Source organism: Procambarus clarkii, chromosome 60 (assembly GCF_040958095.1).
Source record: "Procambarus clarkii isolate CNS0578487 chromosome 60, FALCON_Pclarkii_2.0, whole genome shotgun sequence".
Taxonomy (NCBI): domain Eukaryota; kingdom Metazoa; phylum Arthropoda; class Malacostraca; order Decapoda; family Cambaridae; genus Procambarus; species Procambarus clarkii.
Window position 1 is genome coordinate 6207459 of NC_091209.1, and position 22281 is coordinate 6229739.

Below are 22281 nucleotides of genomic sequence, written 5' to 3' on the forward strand. Positions count from 1 at the left end.
CTATGGCGTTTTTCAGCTGTATGATTTATGATACACGAGTTGTAGTCGATATATGACATATAGGTATTTGATAGCCAGACTATAGCTACGTTTTAGTTTACCCCAAATTATTATTTTATCTGAATTTCAACACGAAAGGGTGAACAAATAACCAATAATTGTAAACTGTTCTTCACATTCAGACCATGTCAAGACCTGCTGGAGCTGATGATGTAATTAATATATGTTAATTAAGTTTAAACTTAAAGTTAATTAAGTTTAAAATATATGTGATACATTTCAGTTTCGAGAGAGATAAATTAGCTTTGATTAGTACAATACAACTTAATCGTTTTCAGAGTGATGTGATCTTTAAAATATGATTTTCTGGTTTCAATTAATTTTCCACTTTATTGAAGGTGGTAAATATAGACCATATATTTGAAGCTATTTTTTGTAGTTTTATATTGGTTGGATTGTATGATTGTATTATTAAATGTTGGTTGGATTGTATGATTGTATTATTAAATGTTGGTTGGATTGTATGATTGTATTATTAAATGTTGGTTGGATTGTATGATTGTATTATTAAATGTTGGTTGGATTGTATGATTGTATTATTAAATGTTGGTTGGATTGTATGATTGTATTATTAAATGTTGGTTGGATTGTATGATTGTATTATTAAATGTTGGTTGGATTGTATGATTGTATTATTAAATGTTGGTTGGATTGTATGATTGTATTATTAAATGTTGGTTGGATTGTATGATTGTATTATTAAATGTTGGTTGGATTGTATGATTGTATTATTAAATGTTGGTTGGATTGTATGATTGTATTATTAAATGTTGGTTGGATTGTATGATTGTATTATTAAATGTTGGTTGGATTGTATCATTGTATTATTAAATGTTGGTTGGATTGTATCATTGTATTATTAAATGTTGGTTGGATTGTATCATTGTATTATTAAATGTTGGTTGGATTGTATGATTGTATTATTAAATGTTGGTTGGATTGTATGATTGTATTATTAAATGTTGGTTGGATTGTATGATTGTATTATTAAATGTTGGTTGGATTGTATGATTGTATTATTAAATGTTGGTTGGATTGTATGATTGTATTATTAAATGTTGGTTGGATTGTATGATTGTATTATTAAATGTTGGTTGGATTGTATGATTGTATTATTAAATGTTGGTTGGATTGTATCATTGTATTATTAAATGTTGGTTGGATTGTATCATTGTATTATTAAATGTTGGTTGGATTGTATGATTGTATTATTAAATGTTGGTTGGATTGTATGATTGTATTATTAAATGTTGGTTGGATTGTATGATTGTATTATTAAATGTTGGTTGGATTGTATGATTGTATTATTAAATGTTGGTTGGATTGTATGATTGTATTATTAAATGTTGGTTGGATTGTATGATTGTATTATTAAATGTTGGTTGGATTGTATCATTGTATTATTAAATGTTGGTTGGATTGTATCATTGTATTATTAAATGTTGGTTGGATTGTATGATTGTATTATTAAATGTTGGTTGGATTGTATCATTGTATTATTAAATGTTGGTTGGATTGTATGATTGTATTATTAAATGTTGGTTGGATTGTATGATTGTATTATTAAATGTTGGTTGGATTGTATGATTGTATTATTAAATGTTGGTTGGATTGTATGATTGTATTATTAAATGTTGGTTGGATTGTATGATTGTATTATTAAATGTTGGTTGGATTGTATCATTGTATTATTAAATGTTGGTTGGATTGTATGATTGTATTATTAAATGTTGGTTGGATTGTATCATTGTATTATTAAATGTTGGTTGGATTGTATGATTGTATTATTAAATGTTGGTTGGATTGTATGATTGTATTATTAAATGTTGGTTGGATTGTATGATTGTATTATTAAATGTTGGTTGGATTGTATGATTGTATTATTAAATGTTGGTTGGATTGTATGATTGTATTATTAAATGTTGGTTGGATTGTATGATTGTATTATTAAATGTTGGTTGGATTGTATGATTGTATTATTAAATGTTGGTTGGATTGTATCATTGTATTATTAAATGTTGGTTGGATTGTATCATTGTATTATTAAATGTTGGTTGGATTGTATGATTGTATTATTAAATGTTGGTTGGATTGTATCATTGTATTATTAAATGTTGGTTGGATTGTATGATTGTATTATTAAATGTTGGTTGGATTGTATGATTGTATTATTAAATGTTGGTTGGATTGTATGATTGTATTATTAAATGTTGGTTGGATTGTATGATTGTATTATTAAATGTTGGTTGGATTGTATCATTGTATTATTAAATGTTGGTTGGATTGTATCATTGTATTATTAAATGTTGGTTGGATTGTATGATTGTATTATTAAGGGTTGGTTGGATTGTATCATTGTATTATTAAGGGTTGGTTGGATTGTATGATTGTATTATTAAGGGTTGGTTGGATTGTATCATTGTATTATTAAGGGTTGGTTGGATTGTATCATTGTATTATTAAGGGTTGGTTGGATTGTATCATTGTATTATTAAGGGTTGGTTGGATTGTATCATTGTATTATTAAGGGTTGGTTGGATTGTATCATTGTATTATTAAGGGTTGGTTGGATTGTATCATTGTATTATTAAGGGTTGGTTGGATTGTATCATTGTATTATTAAGGGTTGGTTGGATTGTATTAAGGGTTGGTTGAATTGTATTATTGTGGTCTGGTTGGTTAGCAAGATTGTATTATTATGGTTAGGTTGGATTGTATGATTGTATTGCATTGGTTTGGTTGGATATTGTGATTAATTTATCATATTTATTTGGTTCAATAGTGTGGTTGTATGATCTTCATTTGGGTGGACATTCTGGTTGTATTATGTCAAAAAAATACAATAGGTTGTTCCTTTGCATGTCCGTGAGGAATTAGATATGGATAGGTCAAGGATGGGATAAGGACTGATCCAGACAGGATATAAATAGGGTTTTTTCCCACGTGATTATGGCTGATGAAATAACTCAGGAGTTTACATCAATATATATAACGCTTGGTTATAATAATGTTTCATATAGTATACAAGAGATAATCGCTCAGCGTTCGTGTTTGCTTCAGACAAACACGACTCAAATGCGTCGTTTATCATTCATATTTGCAGTGTCTGGCAGCCTTGTCTTGCCGGGCTGCAGGATATAATCTCACTGTAAATCACTGTTGTCATGCCTTTATGTACAGTGACTGGCCATTTGCCGAGACGGAATACATGAACAACGTAATTTTGTACGGTCTAAATCCACCACTTGAGAATGTGAGGGAACAGTGAACAGTGAAACCCATGAGTGTGAAGAGGGTATAGGCTTGTGTACAGGGTGTTCACTGAAGCTAGAAGAGCATCTTTAGGTTATATTTATACAAGAGTTTTTATATTCTTGTAAAGCCTAGGTTAGGGCAGATCTTAATTTGCAGGCGATGAGTCACAATAACGTGGCTGAAGTATGTTGACCAGACCACACACTAGAAGGTGAAGGGACGACCACGTTTCGGTCCGTTCTGGACCATTCTCAAGTCGATTGTGACTAGAGAATCTTCACAATCTCCACAATCTACTTGAGAATGGTCCAGGTCGGACCGAAACGTCTTTAGATGATGGATGCAGTTGGTTCACTCTCCAGTACGGTATGAACTGTTACACACGGGCTGTTACACACGACTCCAGTTGTGAGTCGTGTGTAACAGCCCGTCCTCCAAACAAAGATCCAAAAGTGATTCCATGCACCCGCCAAACCCCCTGTTTATGAATGAAAAGCGGTTTACACACGACTCACAACTGCTGACGTTCGAACATATCCGGAACAAGTGTTTCACTGACGAATTTTGTTCGAACCACAACGCTATAAATGCTTCACCCACGTACTACAAATACAAATAATCGCCAACAGAACCTAAACACCTAACCTAACCTATCCTATGCCTATATATGCACAATATGCTAATATATTATAATATTAATTTATATTTGAGAAAATTCCGGTTTTGAATGAACTGCATGTTCATATTGATGAATGCGTCTGTGGGGTCGACCGCTGGATGGAATGGACTTGAGTCGAGGACGGGTTGTGTGTAAACCACTTTTCATTCATAAACGGGGTTGGGCGGGTGCATGGAATCACTTTTGGATCTTTGTTTGGAGGACGGGCTGCAGCGTCTGGGAAGATCTCGGACGTAGGTTCGAATCCTCGTCACGGCCCTTGTGGATTTGTTTATTTGTTTATGGTATAATGGTCAGGCTCTTACACAGCTGCCACAGCTGACCATACCAGATCTTTCAAAATTAAAAATCACAAAACATTACTGAATCTATATGTACATATTAGGGGTCATGCCGTGGGATCGAACTCTCATTGCTGGAGCCCGCAGGCACACGGACTATTCACTAAACTATGACGAGTTCATCGTGGCTCAGTCGGTAGTGCCTGCTCTTTGCAACTCCAAGGATACTAATTCAGTCCCACTCTATAACCTAAATATTGTCCCATTTTCTCCCACAGTAAGATCTCTAAATGTTATTCTAACTCATCCACTTCTACATCACACTGCTCAAGTTATTCATTATTGATATTACAAGTTAAATCTCATTCAACAGTGAATTTCTGACTTTTTAAATATCTGTCAAAGTTTGAATCTTAAAATATTATTTATAGAGACTAGAGCAAACTTTGTAATCCATTTAGGTCTTTTGGCCGGGGTTGTCCTGGAGACCAAGATCCTGTCACTTTCTACCCGACCAGAGGGCGGGGGGAGGGGGGGGGGGTACGACCACACTGAATTGAAACTGAAATAAGTTTATTAAGGTAAAATACACACAAAGGGATGAGGTAGCTCAAGCTATTCTCACCCCGTTCAGTACAACGTGTTAATACATATATAGACACACATCACAAACAATAAACATATTGCCAAACATTCTGAGAAATAAATATATACATTTCCTAGCACGACCACACTGGTGTGGTCGTGGTGAGCCTGGGTCTTTGTACGACCCTATGGGCCAGATTCACGAAGCCGTTACACAAGCACTTACGAACGTGTACATCTTTCGTCAATCTTTGACGGCTTTGGTTACATTTATTAAACAGATTACAAGCATGAAAACTTGCCAATCAACTGTTGTTATTGTTATAAACAGCCTCCTGGTGCTTCGGAGCTCGTTAACTGTCCAATAATTGTAAACAAAGCCGCCAAAGATTGAGAAAAGATGGACAGGTTCGTAAGTGCTGGCGTAACTGCTTCGTGAATCTGGCCCCCCCTGGGTCTTTGTACGACCCTGGTAAAGATTAGGGGGGGCTACGCTTCCTGCTACCCAGCTCTAGGCTACACTGACACATGAAACATGAAGTGAACTGATTCACTTTCTGAAGTGAAGTGAAGTGGGACTAGAAAGCATTCCCACTTGGATAGGTGGGTCCGTCCAATTGATTTCTTCATTATAGCGAAGAATCCCAGCTCCTATACTCTGCTCACATCCTTTCCAATTCGTATATAGTCGTACTTGCTTATTGCTTTCTCGTCGAAATTGCCTTACCTTGATCTGGTGGTCGTTCCGACCTCTTAAATTGTGAGTCGTTCGCATCCCAAATCCTTATCCTGACCCCATTCCAGGTGCTATATTGCGTTAATGTCTTGGCGCTCTCCCCTGACCATTCCCTGCCTCCCCAACGACTAGGCTAGGATGTCTTACGATTGGCGAATCACACACACACACGCGCGCGCGCGCGCGCGCGCGCACACACACACACACACACACACACACACACACACACACACACACACACACACACACACACACACACACACACACACACACACATAGCCACATTAGGAGAAAAACAACAGTAAAGGAACAGGTTATGAGATTAAGGATAGGGGCGGAAGGATTCACTACAAATGACAAGGAAGTGTGTGAGGAATTGAATAAGAAATTCCAGGAGGTCTTCACCTTAGAACAAGGAGAAATTCCAGAGGTAAGTGAGGGAATAGCTAACCAGGAACCACTGGAAGAGTTTGAGATTACCAGTGGGGAAGTAAGGAAGTGTTTACTAGAGTTGGACGTGACGAAGGCTATAGGCCCAGATGGAATCTCCCCTTGGGTTCTAAAGGAAGGAGCAAGAGAACTGAGCCTACCACTCTCCATAGTGTATAACAAATCACTGGCAACAGGGGAACTGCCAGATACTTGGAAAGCAGCTAACGTAGTCCCGATATACAAGAAAGGGGATAGACAGGAGGCACTGAACTACAGGCCAGTGTCCCTAACCTGCATACCATGCAAGCTGATGGAGAAGATTGTGCGAAAAAAACTAGTGGAGCATCTGGAGCGAAGGAACTTTGTAACACAGCATCAACATGGGTTCAGGGATGGCAGGTCCTGCCTCACAGGGTTACTTGAATTCTACGACCAGGCAACAAAAATAAGGCAAGAAAGAGAAGGGTGGGCAGACTGCATATTTTTGGATTGTCAGAAAGCCTTTGATACAGTGCCACACAAGAGGCTAGTGCGAAAGTTGGAGATGCAGGCTGGAGTGAGAGGGAAGGTACTCCGGTGGATAGAGGAATACCTAAGCAACAGGAGACAACGAGTCTGTGTGAGGGGTGAGGTCTCAGATTGGCGAGACGTCACAAGTGGAGTCCCGCAGGGGTCAGTCCTTGGACCTATACTGTTTCTGGTATATGTAAATGATCTCCCAGAGGGTATAGATTCGTTCCTCTCAATGTTTGCCGACGATGCAAAAATTATGAGGAGGATTGAAACAGAGGATGATAGTAGGAGGCTACAAGATGACCTGGATAGACTGAGTGAATGGTCCAACAAATGGCTGTTGAAGTTCAACCCGAGTAAATGCAAAGTAATGAAACTAGGCAGTGGAAACAGGAGGCCAGGCACAGGATACAGAATAGGAGATGAAGTACTTAATGAAACAGACAGAGAGAAAGATCTAGGAGTTGATATCACACCAAACCTGTCTCCTGAAGCCCACATAAAGAGAATAACGTCTGCGGCATATGCGAGGCTGGCTAACATCAGAACGGCGTTCAGGAACCTGTGTAAGGAATCATTCAGAATCTTGTACACCACATATGTAAGACCAATCCTGGAGTATGCGGCCCCAGCATGGAGCCCGTACCTTGTCAAGCACAAGACGAAGCTGGAAAAAGTCCAAAGGTATGCTACTAGACTAGTCCCAGAACTAAGAGGCATGAGTTATGAGGAAAGGCTGCGGGAAATGCACCTCACGACACTGGAAGACAGAAGAGTAAGGGGGGACATGATCACAACCTACAAAATCCTCAGGGGAATCGACCGGGTAAACAAGGACGAACTTTTCAACACTGGTGGGACGCGAACAAGGGGACACAGGTGGAAGCTGAGTACCCAAATGAGCCACAGAGACGTTAGAAAGAACTTTTTCAGTGTCAGAGTAGTTAGCAAATGGAATGCATTAGGAAGTGATGTGGTGGAGGCTGACTCCATTCACAGTTTCAAATGTAGATATGATAGAGCCCAATAGGCTCAGGAATCTGTACACCAGTTGATTGACGGTTGAGAGGCGGGACCAAAGAGCCAGAGCTCAACCCCCGCAAGCACAATTAGGTGAGCACAATTAGGTGAGCACACACACACATACACACACACACACACACATACACACACACACACACACACACACACACACACACACACACACACACACATACACACACACACACACACACACACACACACACACACACACACACGCGCGCGCGCGCACTGGAGACCAATCCTGGAGTATGCAGCTCCAGCCTGGAGTCCATACCTAGTTAAACACAAGACAAAGTTAGAGAAGATTCAGCGGTATGCCACCAGGCTCGTCCCGGAACTGAGAGGATTGAGCTACGAGGAAAGGTTAAAGGAGCTGAACCTCACATCCCTGGAAAACAGAAGAGTAAGGGGAGACATGATAACCACCTACAAAATTCTCAGGGGAATTGACAGGGTGGACAAAGACAAACTTTTCAGCACGGGTGGGACACGAACAAGGGGACACAGGTGGAAACTTAGTACCCAGATGAGCCACAGAGACGTTAGAAAGAATTTTTTTCAGTGTCAGAGTAGTTAATAAATGGAATGCACTAGGAAGTGATGTGGTGGAGGCTGACTCCATACACAGTTTCAAATGTAGATATGATAGAGCCCAGTAGGCTCAGGAATCTGTACACCAGTTGATTGACAGTTGAGAGGCGGGACCAAAGAGCCAAAGCTCAACCCCCGCAAGCACAATTAGGTGAGTACAATTAGGTGAGTACACACACACACACACACACACACACACACACACACACACACACACACACACATACTTGTATACCTGTTGATTGACGGTTGAGAGGCGGGACCAAAGAGCCAGAGCTCAACCCCGCAAACACAACTAGGTGAGTACAACTAGGTGAGTACACACACACACACACACACACACACACACACACACACACACACACACACACACACACACACACACATACTTGTATACCTGTTGATTGACGGTTGAGAGGCGGGACCAAAGAGCCAAAGCTCAACTCCCGCAAACACAAATAGGTGAGCACACACACACACACACACACACACACACACACACACACACACACACACACACACACACACACACACACACAAGGGGGCCTCGTAGCCTGGTGGATAGCGCGCAGGATTCGTAATTCTGTGGCGCGGGTTCGATTCCCGCACGAGGCAGAAACAAATGGGCAAAGTTTCTTTCACCCTGAATGCCCCTGATACCTAGCAGTAAATAGGTACCTGGGAGTTAGTCAGCTGTCACGGGCTGCTTCCTGGGGTGTGTGTGTGGTGTGGGGAAAAAAAAAAAAAAAAGTAGTTAGTAAACAGTTGATTGACAGTTGAGAGGCGGGCCGAAAGAGCAAAAGCTCAACCCATGTAAAAAAAAAAAAAAAAAAAAAAAAAAAACTAGTAAACACACACACACACAAATGGTTACACCAGTGAAGTGTATAGAGTATGTGGAGTGACAAAAGCCTTTTCAAACACCGAACTTCACGTTTGTTGCTCGAAAACGTCAACACAACTTAACATGAGGCCAGAAGAGCTCTCTAGTGCTGGTCATAAAGCTTATCAACCACGGGAGAGTAATTAAGCCTACCCCAGACGCTTGGTTTGTGATAGGAAGATAAGTATATCCCCCTTGCGTGGCATCGTTCAGTCCGTCCTCTTAAGGTTTCCCCAGCGTCAAGAAAACTGTCAATTTAAAATGGTCTCTCCTAACCCAGCAGAGGACCCACAACAGAAAACGGGACAGGACGTCACTTTCGCCAGCCGCTTCCATTTTCTAGTACGACGGTTTTTTGGCCTTATGTGACGCATACGTGCGAAAAGCGACGTTCTTTGTAAGAGAAGAGGATATAATGCTAACCAAACATAGTGTAACTCTGGTATGTTATGCGCCTCTTGATTGGTTGTGTGCCTGGCTTTCAGCCAATCACATGCCACCAAATATTAACACCGCTCGTATTGGTCAAGTCAGGTCACGTGGTGTCATGACGCCCATGATACCACAGCATAAACAAGCGCCATCTTGGTGTCAAATTTTGTAAATCAATTTTCAGAATAGCTTCACTTTCACATTCCTATTTACATTCATTCATCCTAATGCAGAATGTACAGTGTGCAGGCGATGAGTCACAATAACGGGGCTGAAGAATGTTGACCAGACCACACACTAGAAGGTGAAGGGACGACGACGTTTCGGTCCGTCCTGAACTATTCTCAAGTCGATTGTCTTGTGAATCGTCCAGGACGGACCGAAACGCCGTCGTCCCTTCACTTTCTAGTGTGTGGTCTGGTCAACAATGTACAGTGTACTTGCAGTCACTTATGGTAATATGGTGAACGCTTGCATGCGGTCATTATGGTAATGTTCAGAACTGCGAAGTGAACAAATGCGATCCAAGTGTGAACTTTGAACAAATATACTCGAGGGTATTTGTTAAAGTAGTGGAGCTGAGGAAACGCCGAACACCACTCTTCAGTCAGAGGTAAATTTGGTTACACACAGAAATCACAATAGCCTGATGCATCAGACGAACAAATCCACAAGGGCTGGGATGCTCTCGGACGTAGGTTCGAACCCTCGTCACGACCTTTGTGGATTTGTTAAACTTGGTGTCGTTGGTGGAGTGAATACCGAACACTCGAGTGCAATAATTCAGTGTTATGTAAAGTAAACATTAAGTTTATGAGTTACTAGAAGAGATTAATATAGATACATTATATTATTGTATTTCTCTGTTGTATTATACAACAGAGAAAATACCAAAATGATGTCAAACTAAATTAGAAAAATTAGATAGAATGGAAATTAAGTGTTCACAACCATGAACACGCCTAGTTAATCCTCCCCGGCCAGGATACGAACCCAGGCCAAATCGCTGGCGAAGCGCAGGGCGAGTATGTTACCACTGCGCCACGAGGACTGCTCTTACTGCTCTGTTCTTGGCTCTGTATTACAATATTCACCTAGTTGTATTCACCTAGTTGTGCTTGCGGGGGTTGAGCTCTGCTCTTTCTGCCCGCCTCTCAACTGTCAATCAACTGTTACTAACTACTATTTTTATTTTTTTCCACACACACACATCCCCAGGAAGCAGCCCGTGACAGCTGACTAACTCCCAGGTACCTATTTACTGCTAGGTAACAGGGGCATCAAAGAAAGAAAGAAACGAAAAGAAAGTCTGTAGAGCTTAGGGATCTCCATATTTCAGTGTTCTCCACTGGATATTACCGTTTCATATTTATGTTTCGGGGGAAATTTTTCAGCTGTGAGTTCTGAATTGCAGCGTCAACAGCAACATGCATTAAATTGGACTTTCATTTAACCCCGAACATGTCATCCATAAAGTCTCTCGGCTCAAATAATCTAGTCCCCAACCATCAATTTCCAGCTGCGTAACCACATCAAATTGAAGCAGGTCCAATGATTGGAAAAATCGGGATATATATATATATATATATATATATATATATATATATATATATATATATATATATATATATATATATATATATATATATAATAAATGCAACTACATGAAGAGGTTATGATAACCGCACATTGCTACGTTTCTGCAACAAAAGTGACCATTCACTTATTCAGTGCTAACCAGCAAATACTCATTTTCTTCTGTCCTCCGTGGTCAGGGCTAGAGATCTATTATTCAACACATTATGTAGTGAGCTTTTGGGCACTCAGCCAGAGAATGTGTTTGTGTTGGGCTACTGACAGAATATGTAAACAGACAGGAGGTGCAGATAGACAATATCTGTAGACAGACTTAGATATATGTAAATCTTGACATGCAGACAGACACAACATGAATAAGAATAGGACATATACACAGGATATGTAAATACAGTACATATGCTAGCAGACCGAAAATGTAGTCGAGAAATACAGAACATACAATCACAGGCTATACAGTTACAGGAAATACAGTCACAGGACATACAGAGAGAGACATGCTAAGCAAAAATTAAATACATGTGATAATACACCTACAATGAAAACATTTGCCCTGAAAAATACTTCTCCCCCGTTGAACTGTCCATAAATTTCTAAACACAAGCCTGGGCTCGTCCACTGACGAACGGAATTGTGTATCCTCCCATGTTTGGTGCATCACGTTTGAGTCCTCATTCTTTTTTGTCTATAATAGAAACCCTTCATGTTAGAGAAACAATCTTTTATTTCAATACGTGATATCTTTTTTCCAGTTTGTAATGAAAATTGTTCATGCATTGTAATTGCTCTAATTGTTCTTTCTGACACAAATAGTGGGTCGTAATTGTTGTATTGTGTCAATTGAGGTTTTCACTGACGTGTGTTATATAGAGTTGAATTTGGCTACATTATGATGTAGCCTCGAGGAGGCAGGCTTTGTGTGGACACTGTTGCACGCGAATGATTGTTGCAGAGTTTCCTGCACAATAAATGTGATTAGCGTGTGTTTGTTGCATAGATAATGACTGGTGACACCAGCGCGCTCTCACCCCACTGAATATATTTGCTCATGCATTAATAAACAAGTCATTAGTGATAATCGTTATGCTTGCACTCACACTGGCAATAGAGTGGATCCAATTCAGTTACCTGAGGGCAACCGTCTCTCTATCTAGGGCTGGGACAGGATGCCGGCGGCTTGTCAAAGATGTCCTCTTCCCTCATGTATATTAGCATATGCTGCAGCTGGAGTTGTAGCGTGAGGCCTGCGCCGACAACGTCAAGGGATGATAGCTGAGCTTGAAGCTTAAGCCTGACTCTCTGACTCTCTCTCTCTCAGCTTCCTTAATAAAGGCTCATTAGTGAACCCAGTGAGCCAGTCTCGTCTTACTGCGTGAACCTGCTCAGCTCCTCTTGTCTCAGCCTTAAACTCTGTAATAATCTCGACCCCCCCCCTCCCCCTTGGACCAGCAGTCTTTAATGAGGTAAACTTGAATAAGTGTTTACAGCCACATATCCTTCAGGAATGAGCTGTTGCCTATACATAACCCATTGAGACATTGTTGACACTAACGAGGGGGGGGGGGGGGGTCATGATGGTGAGTGAGCCTAAGCACTACAACCAGAGGCTGAAGACCTTGTGTCTGCACTAAGGGTTATTTAGTAAAATAATCCCCAGGATTTTCTATCTTAATTGGAACACTCGCCTCGCTTCTTGCAAGGTCGGCGTTCGATTCCCGATAGTCTATGCTGGTGGGCACCGTCCTCATGTTTCAGCACCGTGTCCTCATATCCATGTGCTGTATAGTCATACTGACTTAGAGCTTCCTTCTCATAATTACCTGACTAATTCCACAATGGAACCACAACAGAATATGACGTATCTATGAGAAAATATTGAGGTAATTGAATGGGATCGAATATGCGTTCCTGGAGTGCCTTAAGTGTGAATTGAAGCGCCCAGAGACGCTGTTCTAACTCACTAACATTGACGCTGTTTTTCCCACTTTCTTATATTCAAAAGATTATATGAAATAATTTCAGTGTATTTTTCCGAACTGACACAAAATACGGATTATTACGGGTCAACAAATTTAAGAGGAACTTTTGTGGGGTTTTAGCTTAGTATTTCTAATGTTTAAAAAAATGGAGAAATGAAAATGCAGCGTCATGGGGACCTTCAGGGGGATGGAAGAGTTGTGCGTATTGAAAGGTCTCTCTTAGACCTGACTTGTGTACCAAACCAAGGTCTATACTAGTTTAATAATAATGATTCAAAAAAAGCATCGAAAGCGCACATATTGAAATGTAAAAAAGTGTCCTTTTTACTTACACACACACACACACACACACACACACACACACACACACACACACACACACACACACACACACACACACACACACACACACACACACACACACACACACACACACACAGGGGCCTCGTAGCCTGGTGGATAGCGCGCAGGATTCGTAATTCTGTGGCGCGGGTTCGATTCCCGCACGAGGCAGAAACAAATGGGCAAAGTTTCTTTCACCCTAAGTGCCCCTGTTACCTAGCAGTAAATAGGTACCTGGGAGTTAGTCAGCTGTCACGGGCTGCTTCCTGGGGTGTGTGTGGTGTGTGGCGAAAAAAAAAAAAAAAAAAAAAAGTAGTTAGTAAACAGTTGATTGACAGTTGAGAGGCGGGCCGAAAGAGCAAAGCTCAACCCCCGCAAAAACACAACTAGTAAACACAACTAGTAAACACACACACACACACACGCCAATATTGTGTGTGTGTACTTACCTAATTGTGCTTGCGGGGGTTGAGCTCTGGCTCTTTGGTCTATGTGGTAATGGAATGTGTCTGTCTGTCTGTCTGTCTGTCTTCACCCCCCCTCCCCCCTCCCAGGCTAGGCCAACTACTGCCCTTGCTCAGGATGCAGACCACAATAGTCTACTAACTCCCCGGCACCTATTTTTCTGCACGGTAAAGAGAGGCATCAGGGATAAGGACATTTGCCCAGTTGTTTCTATCCTCGGAGTTTGAAGCCGGTTCGCTCGGTTGTGAACCCAGAACGTAGACTACTGCGCAAAGCTCATGGATGTCAAGATATCGTATGATACTCTTTTGAAGATATGTAGTTGTCTCTCCTTTTTTTAAAGGTATAGGCAGGTATACACAGTATACAAAGGTATACACTGTATACAAAGGTATACACAGCTATATACAGTATACACAGCATATTCAGTATTACTTTGAATAGCTTGATAAGCCGTTCCATTTATTACACAACGGAAAACTTAATATTGTTTGGTTGGAATAAAATGGTTTACCTGTAATTGTAAAGCCGTTGGCCAGAGTTACGTTCATGCAATATTGTTTTTCTCTGTGTCAAAGATTGTTATGCTCTATGATTGTCTTCAGTTGAGTGGTCTGTGATTGTTTGGTGCGGGCCTCGCATCCGTCAGACTTAACAGCCTCATCCTCTTGTTTATGTTACTTGTGAAGGAGGAAATGTATATGTTTATCTCTCAGAATGTTCGGTAATATGTGTATTGTTTGTGATGTGTGTATATGTATGTATTAACACCATGTAATTGGGTAAATACTGGTTCAGTAACAGGGTTGTTGATTTGTGGAACCAATTACCGCGTAATGTGGTGGAGGTGGGGTCCCTCGATTGTTTCAAGCGCGGGTTGGACATGTATATGAGTGGGATTGGGTGGTTATAGATAGGAGCTGCCTCGTATGGGCCAATAGGCCTTCTGCAGTTACCTTGTTCTTATGTTCTTATGTACTGAACGGGGTGAGAATAGCTTGAGCTACCTCATCCCTTTGTGTGTATTTTACCTCAATAAACTTATTTCAATTTCAATTTCAATTTCAATTTCTTGTTTTGGTAGTACTTATAGGAGCGCTGAGGACCATAGTAGTAATACCGACGTACGACGCAATTAGAAAGTAGAAATCGGTACTATGGAATTTGGACAAGCTGAAAAAGATGTTTTACTTGTGTTGCAAAGACACACTAAACTAACCTGACCTCTTAGGCCTAATGCACACTACCTGAGGCGTAATATAGTACATATGTGTGTGCTATATTAGGCCTAAGAATGTTTAAGTTTGTTAGTTTCATTTTTTCGGACCTGTATAAAGTGAATAGTACAAAATTCTACTATCTAATTGCTTAGTACGTCAATGTTTGTACTATGGTCGGGAGCCGGTCGGCCAAGCGGCCAGCACGCTGCACTTGTGATCCTGTGGCCCCGGGTTCGATCCCGGGCGCCGGCGAGAAACAGTGGGCAGAGTTTCTTTCACCCTATGCCCCTGTTACCAAGCAGTAAAATAGGTACCTGGGTGTTAGTCAGCTGTCACGGGCTGCTTCCTGGGGGGGTGGAGGCCTGGTCGAGGACCGGGCCGCGGGGACACTAAAGCCCCGAAATCATCTCAAGATAACCTCAAGATGGCGCACATGGTTACAAAAAGTAGCATGTAAACAAGAGGATGGGGTGGAGCTACCGTTGCTGGCCTGAAGAAGCTGTTAAGTAGCATTATTGCACGCAGATATTGCAGTAGTAATGTTGTACCATGAATAACAATGTTCCGATCTTCCTGGTTTCTTGAGTTGGAAGACAAGAATGGCAGAGAGTCTACTAGCATATATATTTATCCTGCTGTCAAGACATCATTACTAAATTCCTTAAGTCTGTTGGATAATTACTTGGATAATTACTATGTTAACGAGGGGGGAAGTATGCACCAATCTTATTATCGAAGTTTGCCTTAAAGAGATATATTAGAAGGCAAATATTATACAGTATATTCATATTTCAAAATGAAACTCTACCGGGTATAATTATATATTTATACATTCTAAGAGGGTTTACAACCATTTTAAACTACGGTTAAACTTCCCCAAACTGCGTCTCAGGAGGGAACGACGCGGTTGAAGGATAATATCTGAGATTGGATGTGGTGTTGGGCTTAAGGCGATCAACTTTAGCAGGTTTATAAAGGTCACCACAACAACTCGAGCCAACCTGCAGGTATACTTTAATACTAAACACATCCATAAGAAGGCGAGGAGTCACAATAACGTGGCTAAAGTATGTTGACCAGACCACACACCAGAAGGTGAAGGGACGACGATGTTTCGGTCCGTCCTGGACCATTCACAATCGACTTGAGAATGATCCAGGACGGACCGAAACGTCGTCGTCCCTTCACCTTCTAGTGTGTGGTCTGGTCAACATTCATAAGAACATAAGAACAAAGGTAACTGCAGAAGGCCTATTGGCCCATACGAGGCAGCTCCTATTTATAACCACCTAATCCCACTCATATACATGTCCAACCCGCGCTTGAAACAATCCAGTCAAATAAACTCATTTTATATACACAGAGAGAAGTACACCCAGTTTATTGATTTTGATTACTTACGCATCTGGATACGAACCTTATTAGCTGTTTTTCAGAAATTTCTACATTATTTTATTGACTTTAGACCTCATTATGACTTATACAGTTGTTGTTGTTTAAGATTCAGCTACTAGGAACAAAAGTTGCAAGTAGCACGGGCTATGGTGAGCCCGTAGTGGACTTGAATATAACTTCCAGTCTTTTTCAGAATCAAGAGTCAACCATTACGGTGTTGTTTGGCTAATATCAGCTTGCGGGGACACTAAGCCCCGAAATCATCTCAAGATAACCTCAAGATCTATTGCCTAGATCTATGAGATCTACTGCCTTCGTTTCCTAGTACCCACGCTCATCAACACTGAACTGCATCAGTCTGCGTCAGTTATGTCTGTCAAGTCTGTCAAGTCTGTCTGTCAAGATGTCAAGATGTTTTTTCATGTCTGATTTTGTGACTGATATTATTACTCATACTCCATTAGTTGTATCGTCAAATACATTAATGTTGGTACATTTTACTTTTTTGTCTGAGAAATAATTCGCCAAGATCTGAGGATTTATTTGGATTTAGGGTTGTGGGGGTCTGCTAGTGGGTCTCTCTAGCCATAGACAGCTTTACGGTCTAGAAAAGACCCTGATTAAATGCTTTTTGAAAACCGCGTGTTTCTTCATTATCTATTTGAAACCTGGTTGTGTTTATATTGTTCTCTGTCGCCCCCCTTTCTCTTTCTATTCCTGTTGGAACTGGCTCCTGTCCTCTCAACTCCTGTTGGAACTGGCTCCTGTCCTCTCTACTCCTGTTGGAACTGGCTCCTGTCCACTCTACTCCTGTTGGAACTGGGTCCTGTCCTCTCTACTCCTGTTGGAACTGGGTCCTGTCCTCTCTACTCCTGTTGGAACTGGGTCCTGTCCTCTCTACTCCTGTTGGAACTGGCTCCTGTCCTCTCTACTCCTGTTGGAACTGGCTCCTGTCCTCTCTACTCCTGTTGGAACTGGCTCCTGTCTTCTCTACTCCTGTTGGAACTGGCTCCTGTCCTCTCTACTCCTGTTGGAACTGGCTCCTGTCCTCTCTACTGTTGGAACTGGCTCCTGTCCTCTCTACTCCTGTTGGAACTGGCTCCTGTCCTCTCTACTCCTGTTGGAACTGGGTCCTGTCCTCTCTACTCCTGTTGGAACTGGGTCCTGTCCTCTCTACTCCTGTTGGAACTGGGTCCTGTCCTCTCTACTCCTGTTGGAACTGGCTCCTGTCCTCTCTACTCCTGTTGGAACTGGCTCCTGTCCTCTCTACTCCTGTTGGAACTGGCTCCTGTCTTCTCTACTCCTGTTGGAACTGGCTCCTGTCCTCTCTACTCCTGTTGGAACTGGCTCCTGTCCTCTCTACTCCTGTTGGAACTGGCTCCTGTCCTCTCTACTCCTGTTGGAACTGGCTCCTGTCCTCTCTACTCCTGTTGGAACTGGGTCCTGTCCTCTCTACTCCTGTTGGAACTGGCTCCTGTCCTCTCTACTCCTGTTGGAACTGGCTCCTGTCCTCTCTACTCCTGTTGGAACTGGCTCCTGTCCTCTCTACTCCTGTTGGAACTGGCTCCTGTCTTCTCTACTCCTGTTGGAACTGGCTCCTGTCCTCTCTACTCCTGTTGGAACTGGCTCCTGTCCTCTCTACTCCTGTTGGAACTGGCTCCTGTCCTCTCTACTCCTGTTTGTGCTGAATTCTGTCCTCTTTTAACTCATTTCTGAGACATCAAGAAGAAATCTGTTGTATTTCACCTCCCATTCCTTACCGTCTTTCAATTTTAAGTACTTTTTGCACTTTTTGCCTTTTATTACTTGTTTTTAAATTCTTTTAAAAATTATATGATAGCCATTTCTATCATTTATTTGCTCCTGTATGTCCTTTTTTTTTCCTCTTGAGAGCCGCTGATTTCGTGTTCATCAGTTTGGGAATATTCTGTTGCTGAGCTCAAGCACGTCTTTAAAAAATATTGCAGTATTCATCACTGTATCATGCAGTATGAAGAGTCATGTTATCTTCACGGGAGATTCTTCACAGTCACATCTTCACTGGTGATGTCCAATGTGATCCTTCCTACGAGCATGACGTCGAGTCTTCACAATTCATCATTGACGTCATTAAAATCAAGGATTCTGACCAATGTTTTCGAACGCTGTTTTCCACTATTTTCCTTTTGATAACTCCCTCCCCCCCCCTCCCCCTCCCCCCTCCCCCCTCCCCCCTCCCCCCCCTCCCCCCTCCCCCCTCCCCCCTCCCCCCTCCCCCCCCTCCCCCCGAGCTCACTATTTTTATGCCCTTTTTGGATACATTAAGTCGAATATATATATCATTTGTGTATTTGTTTCTGTGATATATTGCCTGAGGCAGCACCTATGGGCTGCTTCCTAGGATTCTTCTGTTATTTACAAGGTTACATTTACTGCTCATTTACAGTTATACTTCTTTAGTTTTTTTTGTGGTAAATAAAGGATGGCACAAGGCATGAGTCATTACTGATGAGTGCCGACCGGTCCATCTGCTGGGCCCAGGCAGGTACAAGGGGAGCCTCGCCTCTTGCTTGGTCTTAGTTCGAGCCCCGATGGTCCAGGTAACTCGGGCACCGTTCCTCCACTTACTTCCCTGATCACTTGTGCTGCTAAGTCTCATCATCCTCACTATACATGCTGTGTGTGTATAGGCAATAAAGAATTGCTATACACATCGTGATCAATTGCTATACATACCTTGAATAACTGCTATACACGCCATTAGAAATATAATTCAATTACAACCTATAAACAGAAAAGGTAAATGATTTACACTAGAGATAACATAATTCCAGTTATCGTGAGATCAGATCACTAGAATGCACCGGCAGAGCGCTCCCCCTTCTCGTAGAAATCAATGCTAGATAAAAAAATTGTTTTGAGGGCTTGATAAACACAAGTTTAGCGGATTCACAGGCAACGCATTGATGAGTAAGCTTTACTGAACACAAGTTTGATGTATCCCGAGCCATGGTAATGATCGCTAAACTTCACTGAACAAACTCAAACAAGCAATCTCTATAACTGGGAGATAATTACACGGGCCATATATATATATATAGCCTCTGAAAAAGAGACGCAAGCCAGCTAATCAGTGCTTTCAAAGCAGAGTCAATATTTTTGGATCTCTTCATGAAAAATACAAGGCTGTTTTGGGAAGCTTTTCATGGGAGATATTAGGCTTTATTGGACGCGCTTCACGAGAGATATAAAACTTTTTTTTGTGATGAGAATTTAAATTAGTTGATATTTATCTAAACAATCTACTCGCATAAATACAACAGACCAACAGAAGAGACACAACAGACCAACAGAAGAGACACAACAGACCAACAGAAGAGACACAACAGACCAACAGAAGAGACGCAACAGACCAACAGAAGAGACACAACAGACCAACAGAAGAGACACAACAGACCAACAGAAGAGACACAACAGACCAACAGAAGAGACACAACAGACCAACAGAAGAGACACAACAGACCAACAGAAGAGACGCAACAGACCAACAGAAGAGACGCAACAGACCAACAGAAGAGACGCAACAGGCCAACAGAAGAGACACAACAGACCAACAGAAGAGACACAACAGACCAACAGAAGAGACACAACAGAAGAGACACAACAGACCAACAGAAGAGACACAACAGAACAGACATAACAAACCAACACAACAGACCAACAGAAGAGACACAACAGACCAACAGAAGACACAACAGACCAACAGAAGAGACACAACAGACCAACAGAAGACACAACAGACCAACAGAAGAGACACAACAGACCAACAGAAGAGACACAACAGAGCAACAGAAGAGACACAACAGAGCAACAGAAGAGACACAACAGACCAACAGAAGAGACACAACAGACCAACAGAACAGACACACACAACAGACCAACAGAAGAGACACAACAGACCAACAGAAGAGACACAACAGACCAACAGAAGAGACACAACAGACCAACAGAAGAGACACAACAGACCAACAGAAGAGACACAACAGACCAACAGAAGAGACACAACAGACCAACAGAAGAGACACAACAGACCAACAGAAGAGACACAACAGACCAACAGAAGAGACACAACAGACCAACAGAAGAGACACAACAGAGCAACAGAAGAGACACAACAGAGCAACAGAAGAGACACAACAGAGCAACAGAAGAGACACAACAGAGCAACAGAAGAGACACAACAGAGCAACAGAAGAGACAACAGAGCAACAGAAGAGACACAGCAGACCAACAGAAGAGACACAGCAGACCAACAGAAGAGACACAGCAGACCAACAGAAGAGACACAGCAGACCAACAGAAGAGACAGCAGACCAACAGAAGAGACACAACAGAAGAGACACAACAGAGCAACAGAAGAGACACAACAGACCAACAGAAGAGACACAACAGAGCAACAGAAGAGACACAACAGACCAACAGAAGAGACACAACAGAGCAACAGAAGAGACACAACAGACCAACAGAAGAGACACAACAGAGCAACAGAAGAGACACAACAGAGCAACAGAAGAGACACAACAGACCAACAGAAGAGACACAACAGAGCAACAGAAGAGACACAACAGAGCAACAGAAGAGACACAACAGACCAACAGAAGAGACACAGCAGACCAACAGAAGAGACACAACAGACCAACAGAAGAGACACAACAGACCAACAGAAGAGACACAACAGACCAACAGAAGAGACACAACAGACCAACAGAAGAGACACAACAGACCAACAGAAGAGACACAACAGACCAACAGAAGAGACACAACAGACCAACAGAAGAGACACAACAGACCAACAGAAGAGACACAACAGACCAACAGAAGAGACGCAACAGACCAACAGAAGAGACGCAACAGACCAACAGAAGAGACGCAACAGACCAACAGAAGAAACACAACAGACCAACAGAAGAAACACAACAGGCCAACGGAAGAGACACAACAGACCAACAGAAGAGACACAACAGACCAACAGAAGAGACACAACAGACCAACAGATAAGACACAACAGACCAACAGAAGAGACACAACAGACGAAACACAACAGACCAACAGAACAGACACAACAGACCAACAAAAGAGACACAACAGACCAACACAACGAAGACAACAGATCTCCCCAACAGAGCAACAGAAGAGACACAACAGAGCAACAGAAGAGACACAACAGAGCAACAGAAGAGACACAACAGAGCAACAGAAGAGACACAACAGAGCAACAGAAGAGACACAACAGAGCAACAGAAGAGACACAACAGAGCAACAGAAGAGACACAACAGACCAACAGAAGAGACACAACAGACCAACAGAAGAGACACAACAGACCAACAGAAGAGACACAACAGACCAACAGAAGAGACACAACAGACCAACAGAAGAGACACAACAGACCAACACAACGAAGACAACAGATCGCCCCAACAGACCTACACATAGGCTTCCACTACTGACTCCACTACGTGACTACTACTCCTCCCACTGCTGACTACTGCTGACTCCGCTACGTGACTACTACTCCTCCCACTGCTGACTACTGCTTACTCCACTACGTGACTACTACTCCTCCCACTGCTGACTACTGCTGACTCCGCTACGTGACTACTACTCCTCCCACTGCTGACTACTGCTGACTCCACTACGTGACTACTACTCCTCCCACTGCTGACTACTGCTGACTCCACTACGTGACTACTTCTCCTCCCACTGCTGACTACTGCTGACTCCGCTACGTGACTACTTCTCCTCCCACTGCTGAC

General features: G+C 42.0%; 1 protein-coding gene across 1 annotated transcript; it reads left to right on the forward strand.

Moving 5' to 3' along the window:
• The first annotated feature begins 4384 nt into the window (after positions 1-4384).
• Positions 4385-22010, forward strand: LOC138353833 (trichohyalin-like). The gene is made up of 2 exons (XM_069307250.1): positions 4385-4552; positions 19791-22010. The coding sequence occupies exons 1-2, from the start codon at positions 4385-4387 to the stop codon at positions 22008-22010; spliced, it is 2388 nt and encodes a 795-aa protein (XP_069163351.1).
• The last annotated feature ends 271 nt before the right edge of the window (positions 22011-22281 follow it).